This window comes from Lampris incognitus, chromosome 11 (genome assembly GCF_029633865.1).
Source record: "Lampris incognitus isolate fLamInc1 chromosome 11, fLamInc1.hap2, whole genome shotgun sequence".
Lineage (NCBI taxonomy): Eukaryota > Metazoa > Chordata > Actinopteri > Lampriformes > Lampridae > Lampris > Lampris incognitus.
In genome coordinates, this window is record NC_079221.1 from 8,504,240 (window position 1) to 8,524,275 (window position 20,036).

At 49.2% G+C, this 20,036-nt stretch overlaps 1 protein-coding gene across 3 annotated transcripts in view; it reads left to right on the top strand.

Moving 5' to 3' along the window:
• Positions 1–249: 249 nt before the first annotated feature.
• dop1b (DOP1 leucine zipper like protein B) overlaps positions 250–20,036 on the top strand; it is a 41,225-nt gene continuing 21,438 nt past the window's right edge. For 2 of the 3 annotated variants that reach the window (XM_056289175.1, XM_056289177.1), the window contains exons 1-16: positions 280–343; positions 3,610–3,815; positions 5,417–5,598; positions 5,791–5,961; positions 6,803–6,992; positions 7,204–7,302; positions 8,286–8,409; positions 8,818–8,927; positions 9,165–9,276; positions 11,127–11,247; positions 12,029–12,148; positions 12,252–12,363; positions 13,722–13,961; positions 14,054–14,364; positions 16,393–16,796; positions 19,319–19,590. In XM_056289175.1, coding sequence (XP_056145150.1) covers positions 3,678–3,815; positions 5,417–5,598; positions 5,791–5,961; positions 6,803–6,992; positions 7,204–7,302; positions 8,286–8,409; positions 8,818–8,927; positions 9,165–9,276; positions 11,127–11,247; positions 12,029–12,148; positions 12,252–12,363; positions 13,722–13,961; positions 14,054–14,364; positions 16,393–16,796; positions 19,319–19,590 — 2,706 coding nt within the window. In that variant the 5' untranslated portion in view covers positions 280–343; positions 3,610–3,677. Of the gene's footprint in view, positions 760–3,609; positions 3,816–5,416; positions 5,599–5,790; positions 5,962–6,802; positions 6,993–7,203; positions 7,303–8,285; positions 8,410–8,817; positions 8,928–9,164; positions 9,277–11,126; positions 11,248–12,028; positions 12,149–12,251; positions 12,364–13,721; positions 13,962–14,053; positions 14,365–16,392; positions 16,797–19,318; positions 19,591–20,036 lie in introns of all 3 variants that reach the window. The other variant, XM_056289176.1, reaches the window with a different exon arrangement.

The window sequence follows — 20,036 nt, forward strand, 5'->3', positions numbered from 1 at the left end:
TACTGTTTCTATCAAATTGCAACCCCCCTCCCCCAAGATCAGGTGGAGGGGTCCTCAGGGTAGATCAAAAATGCGCAGGGGGTCCAGGACCCCAAAAAGGTTGAGAAACACTGGTCTACTGGATACAATAACAACTCGTCACTCCGAGGAAGGAAGTCTCGTTGTGAAAGCGATTAGAACATACATGGGGGAGGGGGGGGTGAAGGTGTGTGTGTGGGGGGGCAAGTGTTTCCGGTGGGAAGCTGCTTGTGGGAAACACAACCCAAGCGGAGAGAGACGGTGGAAGACGCGTGGTAACGTCCTCGGCTCTTCGGTGCCCAAATATCTGGCAGCCAAGTGAGAGGTTCGTAAACGTCGCAGGTCCTGGACGATACCAACTGCGCGGATTAAAGCGGGGGGGGGTGCGAAGGGAGAAAACCCGGCGTTTCTAACACGCGTCCAGGGGGAATACCTGCTTTATTTCTGCTTCTCTTTTTCTTTTTCTTTTTTACTCGTCGCTCACGAGAGGGTCGGAGGCTCCGGGCTGCGCTGACTCGGCGAGTCATATTTGGGGTGTCCCCTCCCCTCCAGCTCCGGGAAGCGCTCCCTCCTCAGTTTGAGGCTTCCTTACCCCGTCCGCGGCCGTTCCCCGCGACTCCGGGACCTCCCGTCGGACGTGCGCTAGCGGAGCAGAAGATGCGCGTGTAGGAAAGCGGGCGCAGCGCGACCATTGGAGGCGCGCGGCTGTGTTGCTGTGGCGCGGGCTCGTCTCGCGGCTTGGTGAGTCACCGATGCGGCGCTGCGGTCGGCCGACTTGTTCGTTCGCCTCACCGCCGATTTCATCCTCGCCTGCGCAGGGACGCGCCCGACACCAAACAGGCCGTGTCGCTCGCTTCAGCCTTTATTTGAATAGCGCCGTCGTGCGGCGTATGACGGCGCTGCACCCCGGAGCAATATCCATCTGCCATCTTTTAAATGTTGATTTTTTGTTTTTCGCCATGCAAATACACACACGTGAGGTTCCCCCCCCCCCGTTCCGTCACATGCAGTTGTTTAGGGTGGTGCTCGGCGTGCGCCATGGCCGGGCTCTTACGTAACGCTCTCTGCAAAACAGAGGGGGGGGGGGGTTGTAGTGAAGTTGCACGCCGGGGGCCGGTGCCGAAGCCCCGGCGTGACTTGGCAGTCTCTGGTGGCACGTGCACTGCCGTCGGGCAAAGCGCCGCCGGCCGGCGTCCAATCCCCCTAATTGGCTGTGGTGACGCGGCGGCTGCGACGCCCCTCGCGTCTCCGACTGGATCTGTTTGTCCAAGTCGGCTTTTGAGCAGTGCGTCCACCTTCTTAGCACACAGTCGAAAGCCCCATTTGCCTACAGGCTCAATCAGCCCTCGGGAATGTTCTATCTATTCACCCATCAGGATGAAAGATACCCCCCCCATCCATCCCCCCCTGTCTCTCTCCCTCCCTCTCCTTGCTTTCACTCCCCCGTTTCCTCCTGTTTGTCTCCCTCGCACACGCGCTTACTCAGCAAGAGCTGCGGGCGGCCCTGCTTGCCCCCGTATCGCTTGTTTAAACGGCAGCAGTCGTCGTCGTGTTTGCGTTGGGTTCGGACGGGATTGTGCCTGACGAGCCTGCGCTTTTCCTGCTGCAGGCAATATTCTCTCCCTCCCTTATTGGTGGGGGATGTGTTGCTGCATACTGTGCAAACTCCACCGCCAAGTCTGTATCGTTCACCTTGACACGGGTAGATTTTGGATCCATTTTGTTTTCTTCTTCTTCTTCTTCTTCTTCATTTGTGTTCAGTCTACTCTTGTTTTGGCCCTGCTGCTGACAGAGGGCGTGTTGATTCGCTGATATGGACGTGTGATTGTTAAACCTGTGAGAAGTCGTGGGCTGATATAAATCTGTCCTGTTCAGTGTTTGTGAGTTACTCGCTGGGCTTGGCTGAGATCACAAGGTAAATGATGCAAGGCCCTCGATCACTTGATCTCTTTAGCTTACCTATCAGACGAATTATCCCTCAAATGCCTGTCTGTCTGTCTGTCTGTCTGTCTGTCTGTCTGCATGTGTGTCTGCATGTGTCTGTCTGTCTGCATGTATGTGTCTGTGGCATGTATGTGTCTGTCTGTCTGTCTGTCTGTCTGTCTGCATGTGTGTCTGTCTCTGTCTGCCTGTCTGTCTGCATGTGTGTCTGTCTGTCTGTCTGCATGTATGTGTCTGTGGCATGTATGTGTCTGTCTGTCTGTCTGCATGTGTCTGTCTGTCTGTCTGTCTGTCTGCCTGCCTGCCTGCATGTATGTGTCTGTGGCATGTAGGTGTCTGTCTGTCTGCCTGCATGTATGTGTCCATCTGTCTCTCTCTGTTTGCATGTATGTCTGTCTGTCTGCCTGCATGTATGTGTCTATCTGTCTCTCTCTGTCTGCATGTATGTGCCTTTCTGTCTGTCTCTGTCTGTATGTATGTGTCTGTCTGCATGCATGTGTGTGTCTGTCTGTCTGTCTGCATGTATGCGTATGTCTGTCTGTCTCTGTCTGCATGTATGTCTGTCTGTCTCTGTCTGTCTGCATGTATGTGTCTTTTTGTCTGTATGTGTGTCTGTCTGCATGTATGCGTATGTCTGTATGTGTGTCTGTCTGCAGGTATGTCTGTCTGTCTGTATGTCTGTCTGTCTCTCTCTCTCTCTGTCTGCATGTATGTGTCTTTTTGTCTGTCTGTTTGTCTGTCTTTCTGCATGTATGTGTCTGTATGTCTGTCAACCTGTCTGTCTTTCCATCTCCTGTTTTTATAGTCACTCTATCTCTTAACCCCCCCCCCCCGACACACATTAATGGTATATTTGATGAGGCAGGAAGTCATTAGCTTCATCTCGCAGGGTGAGTTTCCTCCTGTACTGGAGGTCTGGTGCACTTGTGTGCGTTTCCTCTCGCAGCACGTGTTTTGGGGCTTGGCTGTGGCGACGATAAAGCCCCTCTCAGCTCAGCCGCAGGGAGTCCAGATGTCCAGATGTCTGTGCTGCTCTAATCCTGCCACCCCGCCTCTGTCCGGCTAAACTCACAGACACGGATCCCCACAGCCCTCGCCATGTGCAGGGGGATGTGGCCGGCTGTTGTTTCACAGTCGGATATTTTTCTGTCACTACATTTTACAGCTTTTTTATTGACATTGCTGCACTTGAATAGTGGCTTTCATGCCTGCTAGACGTGTGTTGCTGAAAGTGAGATGTGCTGTTTTCGTCCTCGCATGTGACCCGAGCCATTTGATTATGCACACAGGATAACGCGCAGCGTCACAGTGCCGGTTTGTGTTGAGATAGCGAGCCGAGCCCCGCAGCTTGTTGTTTAGTCCTGGAATCATATGTGGAACACGACACAATTTGTGTGTTTGTGTTTGAAGGAGTCGAGCCTGCGCAGAGTGACAGGCCGGCAGGCCGAGCGGTGACCCAGCCATGAATGGGAGCGTTTGTCCCCATCGCCCGTGGCTACGTGTCAGTGAACACGACTAATTGGCTAATTTTGTTTGCTAGAAACGAGCCTCAGAGGAATAGCCAGCAAGTCACGGATGGAGAGATTCTGTCGGGTATGTCGGTCCTCCGCCTCCTAATCTTAAACGCCTCTCTCCTGCGTCTGATTCAAGATACACGCCCTGCCCGCCCCTCCCTCGGACGTGTGGTGCCTGCCATGCCGGGGCGAGACTGACGGGCCATGGATCCCGAGGAGCTCGAGCTGCAGAATGACTCCCGCTATCGTAATTACGGACTCGTCATCGAGAAGGCGCTGCGGAACTTCGAGTCCTCCAGCGAGTGGGCCGACCTCATCTCCTCCCTGGGCAAGCTCAATAAGGTACGGTGCATACGGCCAGAACTGACGGGGCAGCGCCGGCTGCTGATGCCCGCAGCGCTGCTCGTAGAGACGTTTGCACGAGTCCCCTCGTGTTTGTGCATGCTGTGCAATATTGGTGATGTGAAGGCTGAAATGGTGTTTTGGTGAGAGAAGCTGGAGGTCTTCCGTCACCTTACGAGTTCTGTGTTAAGGTTGTGCGTTTCCATTTTGAATGTGTCCTCTGAAACTAGCAGGTGCTGACTAGAACGAGACCACGTCCCCATTTGTGCAAAGATGCATTGGTTTCACTTCTGTATTGTAGCGAATTCGGGGGACACAACGCAACCACAGGAACTGCCGCGGCCGGGACGCGAACCCGTATCGCCCGCACCGCAGGAGGCATCGCTAACCGCTACACTAAAGGGTCAGACCCGCCAGCCAGCGGCCAGCGTGTCTTCTTATCCATGCACGTTACAGTATTATAACGGCTCTCTGGGCGTCCGGGTAGCGTGGCGGTCTATTCCGTTGCCTACCAACACGGGGGTCGCCGGTTCGAATCCCCGTGTTACCTCTGGCTTGGTCGAGCGTCCCTACAGACACAATTGGCCGTGTCTGCGGGTGGGAAGCAGGATGTGGGTATGTGTCCTGGCCGCTGCACCAGCGCCTCCTTTGGTCGGTCGGGGCGCCTGTTAGGGGGGGGGATAACGTGATCCTCCTATGTGCTACGTCCCCCTGGCGAAACTCATCACTGTCAGGTGAAAGGAAGCGGCTGGCGACTCCACATGTATGGGAGGAGGCATGTGGTAGTCTGCAGCCCTCCCCGGATCGGCAGAGGGGGGGGAGCAGCGACCGGGGCGGCTCGGAAGAGTGGGGGAATTGGCCGGATACGATTGGGGAGAAAAAGGGGGATGAATGCAAATAATAATAGAGATTGAACGAATGTGGGGAATGAAAACCACAACAATACCAGTAGTGATAGGAGCCCTGGGACTTGTAAAAGAAGGAACTGAGAAATACACCCAACGGATCCGGCCGGGTAACATCAGAATACAAGAACCAGAGAAGGTCGCACTACCTGGACCATCTCATATCCAAAGAAAGGCACTATCCATCAAACAGACTTCTACCTCATTCTAACCCTAGGCCCAAGGAATGGACCCAGTTATTATGCTGTGTTATGGCATGAAGTTAAAGGAAATTTGTATAATAGAAATAATAATAATGGCTCTCTGCTATTGTATATTCAGGCTGGTAACTAAATGGCGGCTTGAGGCACGTGGCCCGAGGCGACCTTTGGCACCAAATGTTTAACTTCTGACTTGTTATGAGGATGTTTGCTCTGGAGCGCCCGTGTGTGTGCAGATGCACAAGAACGTGATGCTTCGTGTCTAACAAATGAGCCGGCGACCACGTTTTCCCGTGTTAAACACTAACTGGCAATAGAGACGAAATGAGTCACTCTCATCTGATGTGTTCTGCAGAGCTGCTGACGCAGAAGTGAACTGTCAGCGTCAGTAGTCATCCGGTCTCCCGGCCTGCTCTCCAGACTCCTTCTGTTTTTGTTTTTTTTTGTTTGCTTTTTTTTCCTGTTCTCTGCCATTTTCTTTCACTCCGTCCGCCAGGCGCTGCAGAGTAACCTGCGCTACTCCCTCCTGCCCAAGAGGCTGATCATAGGGAAGCGTCTGGCCCAGTGCCTGCACCCGGCCCTGCCCAGCGGCGTGCACCTGAAGGCCCTGGAGACCTACGAGGTCATCTTCAAAATCATTGGAACAAAATGGCTGGCGAAGGATCTCTTCATTTACAGGTGAGGAGACGAGCACCAAATCTGCTGCCTTATCCCGTGTTGAGAACCCACCCCTGGGTCAGAGTCTGTGCCACTGAGTGTTATTTATGAATTTCCCCTTGTGTGTGTGTGTGTGTGTGTGTGTGTGTGTGTGTGTGTGTGTGTGTGTGTGTGTGTGTGTGTGTGTGTGTGTGTGTGTGTGTTGGGGTGCAGCTCAGGATTGTTCCCGCTGCTCGGCCATGCGGCCATGGCAGTCAAGCCGGCCCTGTTAACTCTGTATGAGCGCTACTACCTCCCCCTGCAGAGGGCCTTGCTGCCAAGTCTCCAGGCCTTTGTCACAGGACTCCTGCCGGGTCTGGAGGAGGGGCTAGAGGTCTACGACAGGTACGCTACCCCCCCCCCCCCCACAAACACACACACCCTTCTTGTATCTCTTCTACCCCCCCCCCCCCCGCTTTTCTCCCCAACTGTATCCGGCCAATTACCCCACTCTTCCGAGCCGCCCCGGTCGCTGCTCCACCCCCTCTGCCGATCCGGGGAGGGCTGCAGACTACCACATGTCTCCTCCGATACATGTGGAGTCACCAGTCGCTTCTTTTCACCTGACAGTGAGGAGTTTCACCAGGGGGACCTAGCACATGGGAGAATCACGCTGTCCCCCCCCCCCATTTCCAGAGGAGGCGCTAGTGTGGCAACCGTGACACATAGCCACATCCGGCTTCCCCCCCCGCAGACACGGCCAACTGTGTGTGTAGGGAGGCCCGACCAAGCCGGAGGTAACGCGGGGAGTCGAACCAGCGATCCTCGTGTTGGTAGGCAAAGGAATAGACCGCTATGCCACCCGGTCGCCCCCTGCAGGACAAAATTGACATTGGTCTTGCGTTTACAAATACATGTCTGTAAAAAAAAAAAAGTAAAGTCAGCTTAAATTTTTTTTAAAAAAAACGTGTAACAGAACATCTCGGAGGACGCGACACTTAAAAAATCCATTTGATTTTCTGCTATCTCTCGTTCTGTCTCCATCCCTCTTTCTCTCATTCTGACTCTCTGGCTTGGTATCTCTCTCTCTCCGTTCGTCTGTATCTCTTCATCTCTGTCCGGCTCACTCTCTGAGACTCTCTGTTTCCTTTAACAGTGGGGGGGGGGTCTTTAAAAATAGAAAAAAAGATATTTGAGCATTTCGCTGTAAAAAGCTCTTCTCTCATCTTGTGCACTTCCTGTCCAGGACTGATGCATTGTTGCTGAGGCTGTCTCTGCTGGTAGGCCAGCAGGTTTTCTATGGTGCCCTGTGGGGCAGCATGCTGGTCAGTCCCCAGGTGCGACTGCCGGCCTCGCTCTTCATAGTCACACACTTTGACCGCATGGCGCCCCCGCGCCAGCAAACCCACATGCTTGGCTACAACCACGACATGGCGGTGAGTAATCGTCTGCGTTATTGAATATATGCCATCGGGTCTCAGCCCCACGCCATCATGTCCGCATGTCGCTGCTTGTGTCATCTGTGTGATCTTATTCTCTGTCTTTCTCTTCCTGTCTCTCTCTCTCTCTCTCTCTCTCTCTCTCTCTCTCTCTCTCTCTCTCTCTCTCTCTCTCTCTCTCTCTCTCTCTCTCTCTCACCTTCCCCAGATAAAGGCAGTGTGTCTGTCTCTGCAAGACTCCAATGTCCTGGTGCAAAGGAACATGCTCGAGATCCTCCTTTACTTTTTCCCCTTTGCTGCTTGTCTGGTGAGTGGACACACACACACACACACACTCACATTCTTGTACTTCTATATATGTGAGGACCCCTCATGGACGACATTAATTCCCTAGCCCTTAACTCTGACCTTAACCATCAGAACTACGTGCCTAACCTTAACACTTACCCTAACCTTACCTTAACATGATCCAAATTCTAACCTTAACCCTAAACCAGAGTCCTAACCCTGAAACAGACCCTTAAAGAGGTGAGGACCAGCCAACTCTGATAGTTTAAAAAGTCAAATTGGTCCTCACGTTGATAGCAGAACAAGAACACGCACACACATCATCATCGGCGGTCACTCGAAGCGAGTGTGACTGTCCTCTCCGTCGGGTTGTCTACTTGTGGGTCTTCAGATGGCTGTAGAGGCTGAGCCACGACACACACACACACACACACACTCATTTACCATCTTCTCACCCTCATTTCCTTGAAGCTGCCATCCTGAAAATCCTTGTTTCTGTTAATTTACCATCACCTGCAATGATAATTGCTCAGTGGTGGTTGTCCAGTCCAAATCCCAGAGGCCCCGTTCAGAGAGAGACAGTCACCAGTGCTGTTGTGTCAGCACCTTCCCCAATGCTGAGCAAATAAAAACACACACGCACAAAAAAAGCATGGCTGAACCTGAGTTATAGCTGTTGATGTTGCAGTAATTTCAGGTCTTATATAAGATCTTACATGAGCTTTTGTCTACCAAGTGTGCTTATTTGCCATCTCATTCCTCTGCCACGGTGATGTAAAATGCCCTGCACCCTATCCGTCCTACCCAGCAGTGACTGTAAAATGAGCAAGTGCACATTTCATTTATATATTCCTGGATTTAATGTTGCCCCGAATACACACAGCAATAGGAAGTATCAGAAAGCCAAACTCCAGGATTGTCGCTGTAAGCACACCGTCTGTCCTCTCTCCACATCTCCTGTCGTACCTCCACTAACTACGCCTCCATGTCTGGTTTTGTCAGGACCCGGAGGAGGCCAGCATCCCTCTGAGTGGCGAGGAGATAGTCACAGTGGTGTCCGCCGCCTCGCTCACCCTGCTCCGCCGAGACATGTCCCTCAACAGGCGTCTGTACGCCTGGCTTCTAGGTACACGTCCGTCCACCGACTGAAGCAAACACTCGCAGAAATTTCTTTGTCGCTTTTTCTACGTCCAGTAAACTTTCAAAATGGGTTCCCGCTTTTGTCCTTTCAGCGCTACATTAACGAGGTCAGATGGACCCAGCTGAAAGCAGCTGATGTGTGTGTAGGCCTAACTGTTAATGGTTTCTTTGGGTTTGCTGGTTTTATCAGATTTCATGGGGGGTTCTGACCCGGAGACAAGCATTTGGAGTCGTTATATGGCGTAATAAGGGGCAAAAATCCACACAATTTTTTTTTACTATTTATTTATTTTTTCACTCAAAAAAAAAAGAAAAGTGTGTTTCGTCTGTTGTCAGAGTTGGGTGAGGCGTTTGTGCTCCAGCTGGCTGTAGCTTGTGCGTTTTGTGTTACCAGGTACAGACACAAAGGGGGAAATGGTGGCCCCACACACTTCCTTATCTTCCACAGCTGAGGAACACGCAGCCTTCTACTTCAACACCTACTCCAGAGACCTCCTTGTTAAGGTCAGCCATACAGACTCGCATGTAGGGTAGATACACAACATAAACTCACAGGACCAAATTCACCGTTAACTTCAGTTGATATCAGTGTTGAAGGATTTTGCCCCTATAGTCAGTTCTTCATAGGATGTCAGTAAGCAGAAATCTGACTCCAGATAAACACGCAGCTATGATGTAGGACTAATGTGGGTATGTGTTGTCTCTGTGCATGTCCTTGGTCCTCATCCGCTCGTCTGTCAGGCTGTGATCAACATCCTGCAGCAAAAAGACGTCGAGAGCGACCCAGAAAATGTGATCGGCTACCTCAAGCCCTTCCGCATCATCATCAGTCTGCTGGATAAACCGGAGATAGGTAAGCAGCCAAACCGGGAAAACCGCACTTGCGTAATTCTTCCTCGCTTTAAACAAATGATGGCCTACTTCCTCTCTTCACGGCTCAGTCGGTGTCGTCATTCTTCTCAAAAGCCTCTCGGGGCGTCCGGGTGGCGTAGCGGTCTATTCTGTTGCCTGCCAACACGGGGATCGCCAGATCGAGTCCCCGTTTTACCTGCGGCTTAGTCGGACGTCCCTACAGACAGGATGCACCCAACAACCTGTAGTAGTAGTATTAGTAGTAGAGGTTGTGGTGAAGGGTGCCCCCAACAACCTGTGGTAGTAGTAGTAGTAGTAGAGGTTGTGGTGAAGGGTGCCCCCAACAACCTGTAGTAGTAGTAGTGGTAGTAGTGGTAGTAGTAGTAGTAGAGGTTGTGGTGAAGGATGCACCCAACAACCTGCAGTAGTAGTAGTAGTAGTAGTAGTAGTCGTAGAGGTTATAGTGAAGGGTGCCCCCAACAACCTGTAGTAGTAGTAGTGGTAGTAGTAGAGGTTGTGGTGAAGGATGCACCCAACAACCTGCAGTAGTAGTAGTAGTATTAGTAGTAGAGGTTGTAGTGAAGGATGCACCCAACAACCTGTAGTAGTAGTAGTAGTAGTAGTAGTAGTAGTAGTAGAGGTTGTGGTGAAGGGTGCCCCCAACAACCTGTAGTAGTAGTAGTAGTAGTAGAGGTTGTGGTGAAGGATGCACCCAACAACCTGTAGTAGTAGTAGAGGTTGTGGTGAAGGATGCACCCAACAACCTGTAGTAGTAGTAGTAGTAGTAGTAGAGGTTGTGGTGAAGGATGCACCCAACAACCTGTAGTAGTAGTAGTAGTAGTAGTAGAGGTTGTGGTGAAGGATGCACCCAACAACCTGTAGTAGTAGTAGTAGTAGTAGTAGAGGTTGTGGTGAAGGATGCACCCAACAACCTGTAGTAGTAGTAGTAGTAGAGGTTGTGGTGAAGGTTGCCCCCAACAAAAAGGCTTATCGATGATCTTGTTTTCAGTCTCATATGCGTGATTCAAGATATTGCTGGTAAAATGATCTTACCCCACGGGGAGATGTCGTCATTACTTGTTCCAAGAAAGTGCACGTGTGGGGGCGCCCCGGTGGCTCACCTGGTGGAGCACGTGCCACATGGGGCTGGGTCCTTGCCGCGGCAGCCAGGGTTCGAGTCCGGCCCAGGCCCTTTGCTACGTGTCAGCGCTCTCCCCTGCCTTTCCTGTCTCTCTCTGTACTATCGCTGTCCAATGGAGGCAGAAAATGCCCAAAAAAAATCTTCTAGAAGAAAAAAGTGCACTTGTTTCATGATAGTATCGCTTGTTTCAAGACATTCGCTCTAAAAATGAAAGATTATCTTAAATCAAGTTTCTTAAGACTTCTGTTGCTGATAGTAAAAATTCCTCATAACACTAACACACGAGCCGTTATGTCACAACAAAACGACTCTCCCCCCACATCGCTCCTCCGTCGATGGCTGCAGCCTTTGGACATGTAAACAAGCTGTTGTGAGTAATATCTGCTGAAAAAGGACGACATTTTCTAAAGAGCTAAGAGGGTTAGTTTCTCACCATTTCATTTTTTACATGAATTTTCACTGAAAGACTTAAACCCAAAATGAAATGCATTTAATCTTCTTTTTTTGGGGGGGGGGGGTTATGCACCCCTGGAGTACTCTCAGCACTTTGTGATTTGCTTTTAGTGAAAAGTGCATGACAAATAAAATGTATTATTATCATAATATGATGGTATAAATTTTGAAAAATTACACACACAAAAAAACCCCTAAGTGTATGGACCAACTATTTTGGTTTTCTCTGCATCCTCGCTTGTGGTGTGTCCGCTCAGGTCCGGCGGTTCTGAGCTGTGTGCTGCTGGAGGTGGTCCGGGCCTTCCACTGCTACTGCTGCGAGATGGTCGGAGAGGAAACCGTCTCCAACTCGGCACTCACAGGCAAAGAGATAGCCAGGTGTGTGTGTGTGTATGGGAGGTGGTAGCGGTGTTACCACGTGTCCTGGAAAACCTGGAAATTTAAAGACTAGTTCACCCATCATGGGGGAAAAAAAAACCTGGAAAATTATCTAATTGATCAAATGTCCTGGCAGTGTGATTGGGCTCACTGAAAATTGTAAAGTTAGGTTGTAAAGTCTTATTTTTACCTGCTGGGAGGGCATATTATTTATTTATTCATTTAGTATAATTTTAGCCGCTGAGATTATACATCAGTGTCTGGAGTTTAGGCGGTATGTTCATGACCTTCTGTGAGCAATGGCTGTCATGTAAATGCAAGCAAAAGTCCTGGAAAATGTCCTTAAATTGTCCTGGAAAAAGATTTCTCAAAAACGGTGATCCCTGGAATGGATGACGGGATGGATGCTGACTGATGCAGGCATATCTATGTACAGTTTAAATACTTAGTGTGAATGATCACAATATATACCCTTCTAGCTATCGAATCTATTTACTGTACCCTTCTTTCTATCTAATCTATCCTTCTAGTCTATTTTATCTGCCCTCGTCTCTCTCTCTCTCTCTCGTCCTACCTGTGGTGTTATGTCAACTAGCGGTGGCACAACCAACTCTGAAATGGAAAAATTCTGCTTCATATCTCTTTGTAACTGCTTTAATTATTAAAAAAAAACGTTTGAAAGCTCTTAATTGATTAATTAAATCAGTTAATTCATCTGCTGCTAAAGCTGTGAGAGAATGTGAATAACGTGTTATTAATGCTGTATTTTCCCCGGGGGCAGTAAAATAAAAGAGAACAAGAACGCGTCGGAGATCATAAAGACGGTGAACATGCTGGTGAGCTCCATGGACAGCGAGTACCTGTGGGACTACATGACCCAACGCTTCTGCTCCTCTCTCAGGTGTGGTGAATGACTGACGGACACATAAAGCCCCTTTTACACCACTGTCACGTATCGGCTGTCATGGTAGCCATCGCCATTTTTGACTCTCTTCTTTTTTTAGTAGTGATCCAGATGACCAACCAGTCCCTCCCCAGCAGGACTGCGGCCATCCTGCCCCCTCGGTCACAGAGATGTCCACCCTCATCATGTTCCTGCTAGATGTTATTCCTCTGGTAAATGGCCCGTGAACACGAGCTCCCTCCATCAGAACTTTGAACACATCGTGCAAAACGAAAACCGACACACCGAGACCATTCCAGGTCCAGACAAATGTGACTAGAAGGATTTTTGTTTTAGGTGGGGTGGCTGTCGTCACTCATCTGGTGGTGCACGTGACACAGGTCATACAGGCTCTCTCTCTCTCTCTCTCTCTCTCTCTCTCTCTCTCTCTCTCCCCCTCTCTCTCGCTCATTCTCACTCACTCACACACACTTTTTTCTCCCCAATTATACTTTGCCAATTACCCCACTCGTCCGAGTTGTCCCGGTCGCTGCCCCACCCCCCTCTGCCGATCCGGGGAGGGCTGCAGACTACCACATGCTTCCTCCGATACATGTGGAGTCGCCAGCCGCTTCTTTTCACCTGACAGTGAGGAGTTTTGCCAGGGGAATATGTTCCCCGATCGACCAGAGGAGGCGCTAGTGCAGCGACCAGGACACATACCCACATCCAGCTTCCCACCCGCAGACATAGACAATTGTGTCTGTGGCCCGACCAGGCCGGAGGTAACACGGGGATTTGAACCGGCGATCCCCGTGTTGGTAGGCAACGGAATAGACGGCACACCACCCAGGTGCCCCACACATACACACTTTTAAGAATAAAGCTGCTTTTATTGCCAGATTTACGAATGCCACAACAAACAGGAATTTGTCAGTTGTTGCATATTTCCGGCGAGGCGCACACGAGGCCATGCAGCTGCTCCTATTAAGGAGGTAATAGTGCAGAGTCACCTACAGCAGTGTTTCTCAACCCAGTCCTCAAGGACCCCCTATCCTGCAGATTTTCTTTGCAAACCTGAATAGGTACCTGTTTGTAGTTATTCAGCCAATCAGCAATGAATGTCAGAGTTTGCACACCTTGCATAATTAAGTGCTATGAGATGATTGGTTGAGTAAGTACAAGCAGGGGCTACCTATGCAGGGTTACAATGAAAATCTGCAGGATAGGGGGTCCTTGAGGACTGCTTTGAGAAACACTGACCTACAGTATGATACTGCTGGATCAGCTTCTGGGGGTCCTGTGCCTTGCTTAAAGGCACTTTGACAGTGCGGCCATAGATGTAGATACCGTCTCACCAAGATGAACACCATACACGTGGATGCCGTATTTGGTTTACGCACGTTTGGCATTCCTTGTTTCCATCTGCGGGCATTAAAAAGGGGGTATCTTAGGGTCATTAGTTTGTCTCTTTACCATTTGGCCATCCTGTCTCCATATAGGCAGAAGAACACACACACAAAGTAAAGAGTGACCTGGATAGAGTGCTGTATTTAGTTACACTTGAGGGCTTCTTGTGTGTCTTGTACAGGAGCTCCATGCGGACATCCAGTCCCAGTTCCTTCCTGATATGCTGAGCTGTATGCTGCGGGCCCTGCGCCTCCACATGGCCACGATGGAGCTGGCAGAGCTCACACAGGGCCTGCGTGCCTGCTTCAAAATCCTGAGTAAGATCCAAATGCCCGTGGCCTATATGGACATGGAGTCGGGCTCACCCACGCAAGAGACGGAGTCACAGGCGACCCAGGAGGAGACGGCCAAACAAGACCAGGTTAGACTCTTTGAGAAGTGTGATCCTAGAAAGGTGATTTTGATGCTAGATTGTGCCATCTTACCAGATACGTAATTTCGATCTCCACCCAGGATGCGGGACTGGAGGGGGAGGAAGGCGGCGATGTCGTGCAGGTTAACAGTCACAGTGAAGATGATGAGGTGAACCGGGATTTGGAGCGAGAGGCGGAGCCTGCGGAGGGCATTTTCCCGCCGCTCCGGTCTGAAGACAGCGGATTAGGCGTCAGCGCCTCACCGTCGGAGCAGCACCTCATCCCAGGCGTGGGAATGGGCTCAGAGGCCACGAGGATATGCAGGGAAAACGAAGGGGTGTGGAGGAAGGGAGGGAGCGTGGACACCATGACCCAGTATCTGTTCGACATCATGGCTTTCATCACCATGAGGTGAAATATTCAGCCATCAGCAAATATAGTAATCACTGTGGTTTAGAATTATGGTTTTCAATCAGGTCCTCGGGACCACCCGCCCACCATCCATTACTGCTGGTTGTCTATTCTGCCCGGTAGTTAATTATGTTCGGCTGTTCAGTCAGATTACGACGTGGTGTAAAATTGGAACGGACAATAAATCTGTCCGGCATTTCACCAGTTTCCAGGAACTAAACGATTACATCACCATTTGCACTTGTGCAGTGTCCACTACAGTTAAACCATCAACTACAGCTAAACCTTAACCAAAAACTGGAACTGAAAATATTGCCTTAATTTACAGCCAAGCTTTGCCTTAACCTTACCTTAAAATTGCTACAAGGAGTTTTGGGTTATGTTGACTTTGCATGTCCCTGTGGAGGAAAGCGGCCCAGTTTAGTGGAAGAACAACTTCGTTTTTAGATGTAGTGGCGTTCTGGAAAAACAGCTGTTTGCAACATACACAGCAACGAGGTAATGTATCTGTAATTTTGGCTGTGTATCCCGTCTGTGGACCATAAAACATTTGGTCTGATTTCGTGGGGCATCTCCCGGCTGGACTACGGCAACTCCCTCCTTGCTGGCGCCCCGGCGGCAGCCATCAGACCTCTGGAGCTTGTTCAGAAAGCTGCAGCTCGTCTGGTGTTCAACCGCCCTAAGTTCTCCCACACAACTCCCCTTCTCATGTCCCTACACCGGCTCCCAGTAGCTGCTAGCATCCAGTTTAAGACTCTGCTGCTAGCCTACAGGGCAGTGAAAGGAACAGCTCCTTCCTATCTCCAGGCCATGGTCAAGCCCTACACCCCCGCTCGACCACTTCGCTCTGCTGCCTCGGGACGCCTGGTTGCCCCGTCGCTCAGAGGCCCTTGCTGCTGATCGACCCGGTCCCGGCTCTTTTCTGTCCCGGTCCCACAGTGGTGGAATAAACTCCCCACTGATGTCAGGACAGCGGAGTCGCTGCCCATCTTTCAGCGCAGGTTGAAAACTCGCCTCTTTAAGAACTACTACCCTGTTACTTGTTCTTAGCACTTATTGTATTCACTCATTTAAAAAAAAAAATCTCTTTCTTGCTCTTTTACTTCAGCACTGGTTTTGCTCTTAGATGCTTGTTTAGATGCACTTATGACCTCTGATGATGCCTAGTAGTTCTCCTGATTTCCTACGTTAAATGCACTTATTGTAAGTCGCTTTGGATAAAAGCGTCGGCTAAATGCCTGTAATGTAATGTAATCTAACCCGGAGACAAGCATTTGGAATCATCCATCCATTATCCGAACAGCTTATCCTGCTTCGAGTCATGGGGATGCTGGAGCCTATCACAGCAGTCATTGGGCAGCAGGCGTGGAGACATCCTGGACAGGCCGCCAGGCCATCCCCCAGGGCCCACACACACACACACATTCATACCTAGGGGCAATTTAGTACGGCCGATTCACCTGACCTACATGTCTCTGGACTGTGGGAAGAAACCGAAGCAAACCCACGCAGACATAGGGAGAACATGCAAACTTCCCACGAAGGGTGCCCCCCCCGCCCCCCGCAAGGTCGGACTACCCTGGCGCTCGAACCCAGAACATTCTTGCTGTGAGGCGACTGTGCTAGCCACTGCGCCACCATGCCGCCCGCATTTGAAATCATTATATATCAATATCTGATCTTCATGCTGATGTACCCCTTTGCTTATGTTGGACATATAGAGACATCAAAATTGCATTGAGACTGAGTCAATAACTCCTTGTATCAGCTTTAACCATAGGTATCTCATGTAATACCCAGAAATCAACCAGAAAGTAGACAAATTTTCCATCAGTGAAATTTTACACCATGTCAGCCATCTAGTCAGTAAGTTTTAGGACCTGGCACTACAGATGAATGTAATGTAATACCTGGTAGAATGGGAAGCACTGCAGCATTAAAGGTCCCCAAGAACCAGATGGAGAACACTTCTATTTACTGATTTCTCTGCATATTTTTTTTCTTCTCATTTCACCCCTTGTATTTCAGATACCTGCTGGTCCAGGTGGAGGACGTCAAGAAACCAGAAGAGAAGCCACAGCCCAACCTAACTGCTGCTGTTCTGGATCAGAAGCTTCCATTTGCAAGCCTTGGGGGCCGCGAGATTAAAGATAAACTGGCGGAGCTGTTCACGCCGAACAAACTTAAAACTCGCCCAGTATCTGATCCCCAGCCCTCAGCGATCCCAATAGAGAGGAAGAAGGAACGGAGGCGTGTGGGATATCTGGACTGGGCAGCTGGCTACATGCCCCGGGGCAGGGCAGAAATCTCGGAGGCCTGCCGACAGGCCTTCACGGCCACCTGCCATCTGCTGCTGGAGTGCACCACCTTCCCTGTCTACCTGAGTGAAGAGGAGAGTCTGGCTCTATACAATGTCATGTTCAACCATACAGGTCTGCACACTGTTCCCTATTCACGCTTGTCATATGGTGTTGGGCCTCAGTAAAACTGTAATGTTGAGGATTGGGCGGCACGGTGGCACAGTGGTTAGTGCGGTCGCCTCACAGCAAGAAGGTCCTGGGTTTGGGCCCTGGGGTTGTCCAACCTTGGGGGGTCATCCTGTGTGTGGAGTTTGCATGTTCTCCCTGTGTCTGCGTGGGTTTCCTCCGGGTGCTCAGGTTTCCTCCCACAAGACATGTAGGTCAGGTGAATTGATCGTACTAAATTGTCCCTTGGTATAAATGCGTTGGCCCTGTGATGGCCTGGCGGCCTGTCCAGGGTGTCTACCTGTCTGCCGCCCAGTGACTGCTGGGATAGGCTCCAGCATCCTGTGACCCCGATTGAGATAAGCGGCTTGGATAATGGATGGATGGATGTTGAGGATTGAGGGGAAAAGTCTCATTCTTTAAAAGTTGGTTAGCGAGACCTTCCAGAACAGGAGCCACATATTTAATTAGCTCAACGATTTAAAACAACACTCCCCACCCCTGCACTTGCCCCTGGTCCATTTTATTGCCCACATCAAAACATGTTTAGCATAGCTTCAGAGCTAGCAACTTCATGCGGACAAATAATAAGTTCTCTATAGCTGTGGTTGGTTTTCTGTACTGTCACGTTAACATGTTGTGTCAGATGCTCCAGCCATCTAATCTGTGGCTATATCCTAATACTCTGCCACATACTACATACTAATGGATACTGCATGCTAACAGTACTACATACTGTTCGGCACTTTCTCTTCCAACAAAATGGGTTTAGTATTATGCTATCAGTCAACCTGCAGAAATGATGGCAATTGGGGATGGCTTGCGCTACTTATATCTCCATGGTAACCACAAAAAGTCAACATTTTCTCCGATTGAGGAAAGATAACTTTTTGGTACATGTCGATGTTCACATACACTACCGTTCAAAAGTTTGGGATCACCCAAACAATTTCGTGTTTTCCATGAAAAGTCACACTTATTCACCACCATATGTTGTGAAATGAATAGAAAATAGAGTCAAGACATTGACAAGGTTAGAAATAATGATTTGTATTTGAAATAATATTTTTTTTACATCAAACTTTGCTTTCGTCAAAGAATCCTCCATTTGCAGCAATTACAGCATTGCAGACCTTTGGCATTCTAGCTGTTAATTTGTTGAGGTAATCTGGAGAAGTTGCACCCCACGCTTCCAGAAGCAGCTCCCACAAGTTGGATTGGTTGGATGGGCACTTCTTTGAGCAGATTGAGTTTCTGGAGCATCACATTTGTGGGGTCAATTAAACGCTCAAAATGGCCAGAAAAAGAGAACTTTCATCTGAAACTCGACAGTCTATTCTTGTTCTTAGAAATGAAGGCTATTCCATGCGAGAAATTGCTAAGAAATTGAAGATTTCCTACACCGGTGTGTACTACTCCCTTCAGAGGACAGCACAAACAGGCTCTAACAGGTACTATTTAATGAAGATGCCAGTTGGGGACCTGTGAGGCGTCTGTTTCTCAAACTAGAGACTCTAATGTACTTATCTTCTTGCTCAGTTGTGCAACGCGGCCTCCCACTTCTTTTTCTACTCTGGTTAGAGCCTGTTTGTGCTGTCCTCTGAAGAGAGGAGTACACACCGGTGTAGGAAATCTTCAATTTCTTAGCAATTTCTCGCATGGAATAGCCTTCATTTCTAAGAACAAGAATAGACTGTCGAGTTTCAGATGAAAGTTCTCTTTTTCTGGCCATTTTGAGCGTTTAATTGACCCCACAAATGTGATGCTCCAGAAACTCAATCTGCTCAAAGAAGTGCCCATCAAACCAATCCAACTTGTGGGAGCTGCTTCTGGAAGCGTGGGGTGCAATTTCTCCAGATTACCTCAACAAATTAACAGCTAGAATGCCAAAGGTCTGCAATGCTGTAATTGCTGCAAATGGAGGATTCTTTGAAGAAAGCAAAGTTTGATGTAAAAAAAATCTTATTTCAAATACAAATAATTATTTCTAACCTTGTCAATGTCTTGACTCTATTTTCTATTCATTTCACAACATATGGTGGTGAATAAGTGTGACTTTTCATGGAAAACACAAAATTGTTTGGGTGATCCCAAACTTTTGAACGGTAGTGTACATCCAAAATAAGCCTTGTCAAACAAACTTGCATTTGAAAGGCTGCTGGATCATGTCCGCCATCTTGATTGAGAAATGTTGTCTGGTTGGAAACTGCCTTCTGTGCATCCAGGGAAACCAGACAAAGTCATAATTTTCTTCCGGAAAGGTCTCCAGTTGATTCACATTACATTTTTCGGCAAAAATAGTACTTAGTATATGACATTTTACCATGCTAAGAACACTTTAATCTAGTATGCTAAAGAGGCGATTTGGATTGTACTCACTCAGCCAGGACTTTCTGTACATGTGTTTCACCCTCCCATAGCTGGTGTTTCATCAGAGCCAGTGATACATTTCACCCAAATTCTGGGTCAACTTTTTGTATTTCCCACAGGGAGTGACATGGACAGTCTGCCAGTGTGGCTGAGGTCCTTGATGACCCTCTGCTGCCTGTCCAGGGACTACAGTGTCCAACACACTGCGGTGGCCTCTCTGCTTGAGCTCATCAACCACTCCCAGTCCCTGGCACTGGTCATCCAGGACAAACACAAACGCTACCAGACCTTGGACTCCAACCCCCTGAGCGGGCAACTGCAGATGGTCACTGTGCCACCCATCTACCCTGCCATACTCGGTGCTATTGAGGATGGAACGGATTTCTACCAGGTCAGAATACTATTGTCCTAGAGTATGTTTACAACACACCTATTGCAGGGAGTAATTGGTCTACGATGGAGTTTTGACTTCAGTTTTTACAAGTTGGAAATAACATGATTTATCTAATATCTGGGTGTACATGCATTGTGCTAGATAGGTCTAAAGCACATCAGTTATTTCAATACTTCCTGTTCTCGTCAGTCCTTGGGCAAATATGTCAGATCATTTCCTGCCAGCTGTCTTTGCATTTTTTCCGTTCTGTATGCATCATTACAGAACACCATAATAACAAGTCCTGTTTGCCATCCTGTTCGGGAGTTAGCTAGGGTAAGCCAATACAACCAACCAGAAACTGTTTGTATTGTACAAACATCATGTGCTTCACTGCATCCGGTGACATACTGGAGGCAAAATTTCAAAAAGTAAACAAAACTAAGTTGTATACATGCACCAAT